Source organism: Filicampus tigris, chromosome 20 (assembly GCF_054856515.1).
Source record: "Filicampus tigris isolate MCC_2025a chromosome 20, RoL_Ftig_1.0, whole genome shotgun sequence".
Classification (NCBI taxonomy): Eukaryota; Metazoa; Chordata; class Actinopteri; order Syngnathiformes; family Syngnathidae; genus Filicampus; species Filicampus tigris.
This window is the reverse complement of record NC_141236.1, coordinates 12,567,148-12,577,968: the sequence shown is the minus strand read 5'-3', so window position 1 is coordinate 12,577,968 and position 10,821 is coordinate 12,567,148. Positions and strand designations below refer to the sequence as shown.

The 10,821-nt window shown below is 44.1% G+C and overlaps 1 protein-coding gene and 1 long non-coding RNA gene across 2 annotated transcripts; both read left to right on the top strand.

Annotated features, from left to right (window-relative positions):
- Positions 1-3,342: 3,342 nt before the first annotated feature.
- Positions 3,343-6,299, top strand: fosab (Fos proto-oncogene, AP-1 transcription factor subunit b). The gene is made up of 4 exons (XM_086019026.1): positions 3,343-4,027; positions 4,443-4,670; positions 4,775-4,882; positions 5,194-6,299. The coding sequence occupies exons 1-4, from the start codon at positions 3,881-3,883 to the stop codon at positions 5,782-5,784; spliced, it is 1,074 nt and encodes a 357-aa protein (XP_085875152.1). The 5' UTR covers positions 3,343-3,880; the 3' UTR covers positions 5,785-6,299.
- Positions 6,300-6,865: 566 nt separating this feature from the next.
- On the top strand, positions 6,866-10,599 carry LOC147128424 (uncharacterized). Its single transcript, XR_015083876.1, has 3 exons — positions 6,866-7,866; positions 7,935-8,054; positions 10,536-10,599. It is a non-coding gene; the product is annotated as an uncharacterized LOC147128424 (long non-coding RNA).
- The last annotated feature ends 222 nt before the right edge of the window (positions 10,600-10,821 follow it).

Here is a 10,821-nt window from a genome sequence, read left to right as displayed (position 1 = left end):
GTTGTTTTTTGTTGATGTATGCGAGCGCCACACAAAAAAAGAAAAAAAGGACTCTTCGCGCCATATATGGCACTTCCGGTAAAAGGGGGGGGGGGGGGCTTCGGATGGCTCCAGACGCAACAAAAGACAGCGAGGCGGGGGCACCTGATTATAATGGCGTTGATAATTGACCACACTGGTGCTGCGTTTTGGTTTAGCACACAAGGAAGAAAGGCAAACCCCATCACGTGACCCAGATTACCCTGGTCAACTAATTTTCCTTGCTTGCTTCCTTCCACCGAGCCTTCCTTCCTCGTTTCCTGCCAAACATACTTCTTGCCATCATTTTTTCCTTCTTCATTACTTTCTTTCACCCTTCCTTATTTAAACCAGTACTCCTTCAAACAATCCTTGTTTCCTAACCATATTTCTTTCCATCATTCCTACCTTCTTTCTTTCTTTCATGCATCCTTGTTTCCTTCTATCCATCCTCATCCTTCCTTTTTTCCTTCCTTCAATGAAGCCTTCAAACAATCCTTGTTTCCTTCCCTCCATCATCATTGCCCTCATTTCCTTCTGTCTTCCTTCCCTTCTCTCTATCCTTCCTCACTCTTTTCAAACCACCCTTGTTTACCTCCTTCCTCCCGCTTTTTTCCATTCCTTGTAAACCACTTTCATAACCATGCTTCCGCCCAGACTTCCCTTTCCTCCCTGCATGTCTTCCTCCGAAAAGCTAATGTGAAAAGTGTCCCACCCTGGACATGAAAGTGTTCCCCTGACTTTACTAATGTGATTTCTACGGGCTATTTTTAGGTCGGTGATGACATCACAGACCCATTGAAGTGAAGCGAACGGGGATTGGGGGGCATTATGAATAGAAAATGAATAGGAATGGGGGCCTCTCAGGCTTCCCGGCAGCCGCTACCGGGGGGGGCGATTTACTGGCACATCATTAGGTAGTCCGCTTGAGCCAGGGTGTTCAAAGTTCACCCCCAAAAAGCAGTCCCTGCACGAGGCGGCTATTTTTAACCCCGCAACATCGCAGCGTTTGTTGATTTAGAACTTGAAAATAAAAACAAATAAATGGCATAAACGTGACGTGTGCAATGGAAGATGCAGTTATGCAAAATCTTGCCAACCAAGCCTCTCAAAAGCAAATACGAGAAGATGGCACGCTCGCATCGCCTGCTGAGGTGTCCCATTTCTCCGTCCACGCTCAGACAGGAATGCAGGCACGAGCTCTCACTCCGCGGACTTTCGCGAAGCTTCGCCCGTGACGTCACCAAGACAAAAGCACCGCCAGAGCGAGGCGGAGTCTGGTTCTTTTCCCTCTCCCCTCGAGTGATGCCTTAATGTTTTACATAAACAATCTCTGTCGCCGCACGAAAGCACACGTCACTGCCGCGAAAGGGGTGGAGTGTTGCCATGGCGACTGGGAATATTCAACAACAACAAGCAGCGCGGGAAAGAAAAACCCACAAAGCCTCCAAGCGACCGGCGTGAAATCGTCAATAATTCAAACGCACGGCAAATGTTGACGTCTTTATGTTTTGACCCGTGGCTAAGTCTAATAATTCCACTTGTTTTGAATATTTACACTCTGCAAATTGTAGGCGATGACAACAAAATACAAAATTATCACAATCGACTGCTTGACGTTTTTGTTGCAGTCATTCATCTCCTTTTCGTTTTATTTAGTAATTAACGTTCCCCAAGACGCGTTTGAGTCTCCGGAAAAGCACTATACAAAACATTCGTCTTCTATTGTTACCATTACTTCACAAATACTATTTTGAATATATGTATTTGTTATACAGACTTTACAATAAAGTACTAATAACACTACTACTAATAAAGAAATCATTTAAAAGTTTTTAATTGTTTTAAACTAATAGCAGTACTATGACAATAGCTACAATAATAATTGCAAAAATAATAAAATTAGTTGTACTGTCATGCATTTGCTATACTACTAGCAGTTGTAGTACTACTACTCATATATTCAGATGCAACAAAATCATTTGAATGGAATAGTAAAAACAAATGTGTTTTTGTAAAAATTGTGATTACTGAAGGGAAATCAGACAAATAGAGACGTTCGTATTTTCATACTGTCACTGTTGTCATGTCAGAATGCAAAGAGTCAAGTTGCATCTCAATATAGGCCAGCATCATGAATAACGAGGATGAAAAGGGAGCTTTCACTCGATTCGTCAAACCTCCGCATTTACGCTGGAAGTCTTGTATAACATTACAATTGCGCAAGACTCAAATTCCTTCAGGGAGTTCCTGCTAATGTTCGTTGGAGATTGCGTGATGGCATTCCGTCAAACAATTGCGGTTGGTTGCCAAAGCACAATGTCCTTGTTTCTACCTGTCCTCCATGAAGGTTAGAAGGGGAGAGGTCAGAGGATTCCCTCCCGCCCTCCTCGGGGAACACCTTTTGTCAAGTGGAGCAGGGCTGGAAAAGTACACATTCACACACACAGGACTATCTTGTTCTGCAAGCGTGACACACCTGAAAGGTACAAGCACCGCCCCGGGGCCTCGAACACACACCATACGCAAACGGCTGGCCTGCTTTGCATGTTGGCTTTGGCTGGTAAGTCCAGGACGTAATAGAATTCAGTACAACTTGCGATGCCAAACAACTTTTCCTCAGGTATGCCCTGCTAGCTTAATGCTAGCACATAATCGAAAATGGCATGGACAGGCTAAAGATTAGCATCAACGGCAACAATACTCCGGGCATATATTCTTTATCCTCCTCAGAAAACAACCAATAATATAGCAGCACCATACTGAGTCAAACAGAGAGTAGTGCTGACTCTTTGTGTCTGTAGGACTGCGTTATACTGCTCCAGGTGGCCAAGGCAGGCGCACCAGAAGTAGCAGCACAATGAATTGAAGTGAAGAATTAAATCATGCTGCACAACATGATTCATTCTTTACATTTTATTTGATTGTGTTGTTATTCTCTCTTTTTAAAAAGTACAATATTATAGAGTGCTGCTTTCGTGATGAAAAGACACTTTGCAAAATATATGCCTGTTTTTGGGGAAGGCTAGAGAACAGATTGTCACTTCCATTCATTTCAATGGGTATAATCTTCTAAATGATTTAAATAATTACTGTCCTTTTTGGCTACTGTCTAATGTTTATCTGACTGTATACAATAATTGTAATAACTATCTTAAAATAGGTCACTCCTTAGTTGAGAACAAGTCGTTCAAAAGGCAACAAAGGAGTGCACCTTGTTGTGTTTAATGTGCTGCCGTGCGTGCCTGGCATCGTGTACTTTTCGTCTTTTGTGCTGACCATTATCTTTGGTAGTTGTGGAGTTTTCTTTCCCAACAACAAGCTGAGTGTTTGTTGTCTTACGTAACGTCACGCCGGCCAGCTCTCAGATTTACCAGCAGAGCCCGCCCCTTTTTACAGGATGCGCCATATTTGGAAAATTACGTACTGGGGATCCCGAAGCGGAATCTTCCATTCCTTGAAAGCAGGAGGCGCATTCGTGCTAAAATGTCTTGGGCCCAATTGTGCTTTCGATATCGCTAAATATTGACTATTTAGAGTGTTACACGTATTTTAAGACATCGTGTGGTCTGTTATCTTGACGTTTTCTTCCGGGTTTCTCTCTTTCCTCCCCCTCGGTGTCTTCCCCCCGCCTCCGTACACGTCATTGGCGCGGCCCGCTCCCAGGCTATAAAAAAGCCGCTAGCAGACTCAGCTGGCACTTCACTCGCAGTCGCTTCAACAGGAAAACGAGACCAAACGAGCATTTGGAACTTCAGCCTTTTGCATTTAATTCATCCATCCTAACTTGGCAAGCCTTCCACGGCAGGGATTTCACCAGGTTTTCCTTTTGAAACTCGGAACTTCCCTCGGCGCTGCAGCGATGATGTTCAACGTGTTCAAGCCGGATTGCGACTCGTCCTCCCGGTGCAGCACCGCGTCCCCGGCCGCTGACAGCAGCAGCAACGTCGGCTACTACCAACCGTCCCCAGCCGGATCCTATTCCAGCATGGGCTCGCCACAATCTCAGGTAAGCTTTGGCATCTATTTAGGCTTCAAAATGAATAAATAATGTTAACAGTAAAGAACATAGAGCATGCGTGCAGCCACCGGGTGCATTAATTAGACATTTGTGTCCCTAATATTAAAAATGTATATAATATACAGTGTTCCCCCGCTATACTGCATTATTACTACTACTTAGTGCCTCTATAATGGCACGTAAAAGAATCATTGCCTACCTTTCAGTTGTATTAAACTAGGGCTACACATTTGCATTTAATCTTTATGGATGGTTTTCAACAATGCTACAGTAATGTAACTTTTATGCATAGTACATTTACAGTACAAAGATTTGTTCCCCCCATAAATACAAAACCTACCAATCATTCACCCTCCTGGAGTTGTGCTGATGTTTTTTTTTTTTTTTTTTCCTCCACCTGCAGGATTTCACTGAGCTGACCACCACGAGTGCCTCCTTTGTCCCCACGGTGACGGCCATCTCCAGCAGCCCCGACTTGCAGTGGATGGTGCAGCCGCTCATCTCCTCGGTGGCCCCCTCGCACCGGGCGCACCCCTTTGCCTCCAGGCCCAGCCCTGCCTACCCCAGGGGGGGCGTGAAGGTGTCGGCGGCACGCCCTCACAGCACCACCAAGAGAGGCAGGATGGAACAGGTGAATATTTCATTGTGATGGTTTTAAAATGGAAAAGATGTGCTTAAAAGTGAGCTTCCTTGTCGTAGGACACCTGAGTTAACATAGTTTTTCTATTGTTACAGATTTCACCCGAGGAAGAAGCAAAAAGGAAAATCCGCCGGGAGAGAAACAAGCAGGCGGCCGCCAAATGCCGCAACAGGAGGCGGGAGCTGACCGACACTCTCCAAGCTGTAAGTATCTCGCTCATTTGTGGTCCCTTGACTTAAGAGTGCACGTGCTCCATTTTTATTTTTATATGAGCCAAAGTTTGAGACCGAGCGAGCTTTGGATACGCCGCCGCAAACACATGAACAAAATAACACTGTTACAGCTCACACAAACTAATCCGAGCCAATCCGACTCCAGCAAACTGTCACTCACTAGGCCACGCCCACAACATATCAAACGCACCAATACCACTTAGGGTACCACTTGGAATTTCCTAGAGTGCCAATTTCCCAACAATGGCGCTTATCTCTCCCCTCTTTTTTTGTCTTGTCAGGAAACCGATCAGCTGGAGGACGAGAAGTCCAGCCTTCAGAACGACATCGCCAACCTCCTGAAGGAGAAGGAACGCCTGGAGTTCATCCTGGCCGCCCACCAGCCCATCTGCAAAGTCCCCGCCGAGCTGGACTCGGACTTCTTGCCGGCCTCCGTCTCGCCGGCCCGCTCGTGCGTCTCCACCGAGCCGGCCGTCTCTACCTCCAGCTCGCTCTTCTGCGGCCTGTCGGCCGCCGCCGGTGCGGTCAAACTGAGCGACCTGGACGCCTCCGTGCTGGAGGAGTCCCTGGACCTGCTGAGCAAGACTGAGATGGAGCGCTCGGTCCCCGAGGTGGACCTGTCGGGCTCGCTGTGCAGCGCTCAGGACTGGGAGCAACTGCACCCGTCGGTGACCAGCGGCGACTTTGAGCCGCCGCTGTGCACGCCGGTGGTCACGTGCACGCCGGCGGGCACCGCCTTCACGTCCTCCTTCGTGTTCACCTTCCCCGAGGCCGACGCCTTCCCCGGCTGCGGCGTGGCCCACAGGCGGGGGAGCAGCGGCAACGAGCAGTCGTCCGACTCGCTCAACTCGCCCACTCTGCTGGCCCTTTAAGACACTTCAAGGATGGACACTAAAAAGCCTCCCCCCTCCCTACTTGACTTCCAAAACAGAACAGCATCTATCTCCGTGTGGGAGATGACAGGGCTACGGACAGTTATTTATGAATTGACTTGCCTTTTTACATTGTAGCATGTTTCAACTACTACAACCAAGTAATCAAAAGTTCTTATACGATTTCTTTTTAATGGTGCTACATAACCGAGAGTCGTCGTTGTAGTGTTTCTGTCCACTTTTAGGAGCAATAGTTTTTCCGGTTGAGTGAATGTGGGGGAAAAAACTGACATCTTAAACCATCGGTCCGGATGGTCTGTCCTGAAATTTATATGTATGAAAGTTTTCTGTGAAAACAACTCAAGTCTTTTTCTTTTTTGGGGGGAATTAATTTATGAGATTTGACTTTATTTTTTTACAACAGAAGCAAACAAAACAAGTCAATGTGAATGTTTGTGATATATATATATATATATATATTGATGGAAATAAACCATTAGCGATATTTAAATTGACTCTTTGGTCTGGTGGTGTTTGTACTGTACAGTATCTGCTCACATGCCACTTTATTGGGTACTACTTCTACTTCTTGTGGCATGCAACTCATCTTTGGAGGCACAAGGTCATGGTTCCATCCTGACTACTATCAAGGTGGCCCTCCCTGAGCTAGCTGATCCACGTGCCTTGCTTGTTTGTTAGACCTGAGAGCGGTGCCCTTTTGTTTTTAACAAGTAATTTGTTTCTTATTTACATTATTTTATTTAAATGTAGGTGGGAAAAATCTTTTAATATATCAGATGTTCCTATTTTTTTCCAACCATAACAAACACTAATACACAACTTGCTTCAGTTAAAAAAGACAATTCAAATGTTTGCCAAAGCTTGGAATAAGACAATAAGCCCGTTGCTCAAGTTTTGAAAAATTCAATGAACATTTTTGGTGGAGTTTTCCAGTATTTTCTACTTGTTCTAGTTATTGTTTTCATGTTTTTTTTCTGTTGCCAAGGTTAACTGTGCCACAAGTCACAGAACTCTGACGTCGGCATTTTTTTCTACTCATGCCTTAGCGCGGCGCAATGACGTCACACTTCCGTGACCAAATGGAGACTGCCAACGAGCTGCTTAGGACTAGCTTTCAAAACAGACCAGCTGCGGACTCAAAACGCATTCAAACGCGACTCTTTCGAGGTTCGCTTCACGTATACACTCTACTAAAATAGAATTTCGTGTAAAAATCGAACTGAAGGTGACAATTGACCGTCTTTTATGGGGAAACGCGGTAGGGTCGCGGCAAGTGATGCAACAGAGAGGATCCGAAAGCGGCGTCGTTTGCGTTTCACCACAGCTACGCAGGAAAGCAAAAACCTCACTGGAAAGTGTCTCCTCACTCTCAAAATACACCATAGTGCACCAAAAGTTGCTTCACAATGGACAGAAACGCACACTAGTGTTAACCCGTGTACGTCCACGCAGCTGCTAAAAAAAAACCTCACCTTGTTCAATACAAATACTTTTGTCATATCATACACAGGTTTGAGAAAGTGACCTACATTTACATCCGAAATTCTAGCATTTCTTCGATGAAAGTGTTTTATTATCAACAGTAACGGTTATCTTGGCTGTTTTTTTGTGTGTTTTTTTTTGCCCTATCACATTTCAACCTCTATGTGTTGCCATGTCAATCTAATCTGCCCTAATGTAATTGAAAACTAAACAGACGAAAAATTATACATGTTTAAAGACAACTGCTTTTAAAAAATGCAAAGATGAATTATATAGTAGTCACAGTTTAGTGTAAAACCGTTTTTTTCCATTTTGGTTAACCTAATTTTTGTGGGAGCGTGGCTAAAACAGGGCCCAGTGATCCACTTGGGTCCTCCTGGCACGAGCCGCCTCTGTCCCACTATTGAAGAACTTGAACGCCGTTGTTCGCGTTTTTACTACCTGCCGTTAGCTAGCTAGCTATGCCTTCACCCAAAAAGGAATCTTCCATTAGGGTAGTGCACTGGTGCGACAGCTTTAGAGCGCCTCATTGTCTACCATGAGCGCGCGCTCGTCATTGAGAGAAGGCAGCAGAGCGAGGTAAAACATTTTTTTTAACTCGGACATGGCAGCCAGAATGATGTGAGATGAAGTCGCATTTTCTCCAGGTTGTAGTGGTGGTTTTTGATTAACACTTCACAGTTGAACTGGGCGTGGTTTCGGCACATGCAGCGGTCATGCCCGCAGCGGTCAAGAGAAGAGAAAACAGCTTGATTTGTCATTCTCTGGTGAGTATGATTTTTTTTTTTTTTTAATGCTTATGCTGTTCGATAAATATTGATCGTGAGTGGCTCCATATGATGTAGGTGACACAGTTTTGTATAGTATTGATGCTTAATCATTGCAACGTGATTGTGGAAGAAGTCCTATTAAGTCCAACATTTTTTTTTTCACCTTTTAAAGTATTTTTATGTCAGTTTTTTCCCCAAATATGTCTAAAATGTTTTAATTCTATTCTGCTTTTTTTTTAACATTCTTGAATTATTTCTTGAGCTTTAAACTTTAAGAGGGCTCCACAGCTTAACACTGAATTTTTCATGAAATTCTGTTCCTGGTTCTGCAGCAGCTATCCACCAATTGATATAGTTTCATCACCACTTTTCGTAGTTTGGCTCATATACAATTTATGGTAGTCTGATTTTTTACATACAATGCAGCTTATTATTTGCAATCACACTAAATGGCTTCTATTTTTAGTGAGTGTTTTTTTTTTTTAATGGGTTTTCAACAGTATACTTACTGGCAAGGCAAGGCAGCCTTATTTATATAGTACGTTTCATAGGCAAGGCAACTCAATGTGCTTCACACAAGCAAAAATAGTTAATGCCATTCGGACGTTTAGACAGACTAAACAAAAAGTAGTTTTTTTTTTTTAATGATTAGAAGAGCTTTTAATGGTCAAATTTGCTTACAGGAAACTTCAACTGGGAGTGACGTTTAAATAGCTTGAAGCAAGCACGCTAGGCGTCTTATTTGGAGAATTATGCCAGCAAGAATGGGAACACGCAGATAAATATCTAGTACAGCAATAGCGTGTGCAATTGACGCAACGCTTAATCCTCCCCGCCCTTCCTTTTTGTGTAATTATCATTTACCCACTTGCTCATGTCAGCTTTTTTTGTAATATAAGGACAACTCAATGGCGGCTTGCCTAATAAGGCGTGTGTGTGTTCGTTTTTGTGCGTGTGCGAGGAATGTTATCACCATCACACGCCCAGCTATTGTTCAAGCGCGACTGGCGTGGAAATTTCCAGAAAATAACACCAATTCAGCCGGCTTCAGTCTCGGCAACGGCGCACTCGCGTAGCCCCGACGCGTTAGCCGTTGCATAAGAGCCGCACTGTGACTGTCTGCAGCCCCCTCTCGCCCCCAACAAAGCTGCTACGCGCCTAATAAGCATCTATTTATACCTCCTCAAAACCCCCCGTGAGGATGGAGGGATATGGCGGCAGAAATAGCAGGTGCTTTTTTTTTTTTTTATCTTCATAACATCAGCATCAACAGCGGTAAAATTAGACCACTATGACGCCAAAACGCGTCGGCTCCACAGCCCAGGGGAGGGAGGCAACCAAGGCGATGTGAAGAAGAGGAGGAGGAGGAGGGTGATGATGTTGTTGTGAGGTAGACTGAATGGTGATGATGAGGATGAAAATGGTGGTGAAACATGCAGGCAGGTTCACCCACATGCCAACCCGAGATGCTTTGAATAGAACATTTAAGACGCACCGGGAGCAGACGTGGCTAAAGTACAGTGCGGTACATTCTGTTCTTAATCAGAAGTAGCGATACTCATTTAAAAAAAAAAAACTGGTTTGGTTTTGGGTCGAACGTTTTGAACCTGAAAACAATTGAAAAAAATAAACACGAGACAATGAATGGCGGTTGCACATGCACGGTGGTCACCATATTACTTTCATTGAAGACGAAAAGATGATTCAAAACATTTATAATAAAGGGAAAAAAATTCAAAATGTGTGTATCGATTTTCAGACGTGCAGGATTGACTGTATCAATTTTGATGGTAAGTTTGCTAACGTTAGTTGCCGTCATGTGATGGATGCCAAAGTATGTGGTCAGAAACAGAAATAAAAAGCCCGTAACATTCTGGTAAAACGAAAAGTACTGATTCAATGCCTGCACTTCAGGGAAAGTGCAAAAGTACCGACTGAAATGTACTCGGTTTTATACAATAGCTAATAGTTTTGACTGACTTGGCACAGTGAATAAATACTATTCACACACAATAGTTTCTCTGTTTTATTAGTGTTCTTATTGGGGGGGGGGGGAGAATGTCGCATCTAATTAAGATCTTGCTAGCCTTGACTTTTAAGCTATCTAAACAAAGTCTCTGCATCGTGTCGCGCTGGGTGATGCTCTCCGTGTCGCAAAGATTTATCAGCAAACCTCTTTCAAGGCGATGTCACATAGATCGGCTCCCGAATGCGTGAATGTTAGGACAACGTCCACGGCCACGGCAGACTAAAGCTACAGAGAGAAGAAAGTGAGCTCAAGTATTGAACGGTAGAGTCGAAGTGCCCTTTTGTAAGCATAACGGTATACGACCTTAGCAAGCCGCAAATAAAGCGTAATTTGTCTAAAAACGCCTCGCCCGGTCATTGAGCTAACTGACGCGTAGCTTTGCTAACAGTGTGAATGACAAATATGCTACATTAGCTAATGCTAACCTTATTTATATGTTTCTTCCCCAGACTCCTCCATGTCGCTGCTGCCCCCCTCCTCCCCCCCATGTTAGGAGCCCAAGATTTCAACCAAGGTTTTTTTCTGCATCTCTTCATATCTCTGAGCAAATATGATACCTGAAGAATCGACTTAAATACAGTAACATTGCACAAATACCTTTTCGACTTATGTAAGACTGTTCAGTGACGTCAACCGTTGGCAGTCCCAATCATGAATGTTTTAGGATGGGGACTGCTAAATAAATTCACCTGACAGTATTTCCTTTTAGGGAAATGTATTTTTACTAGAATACCT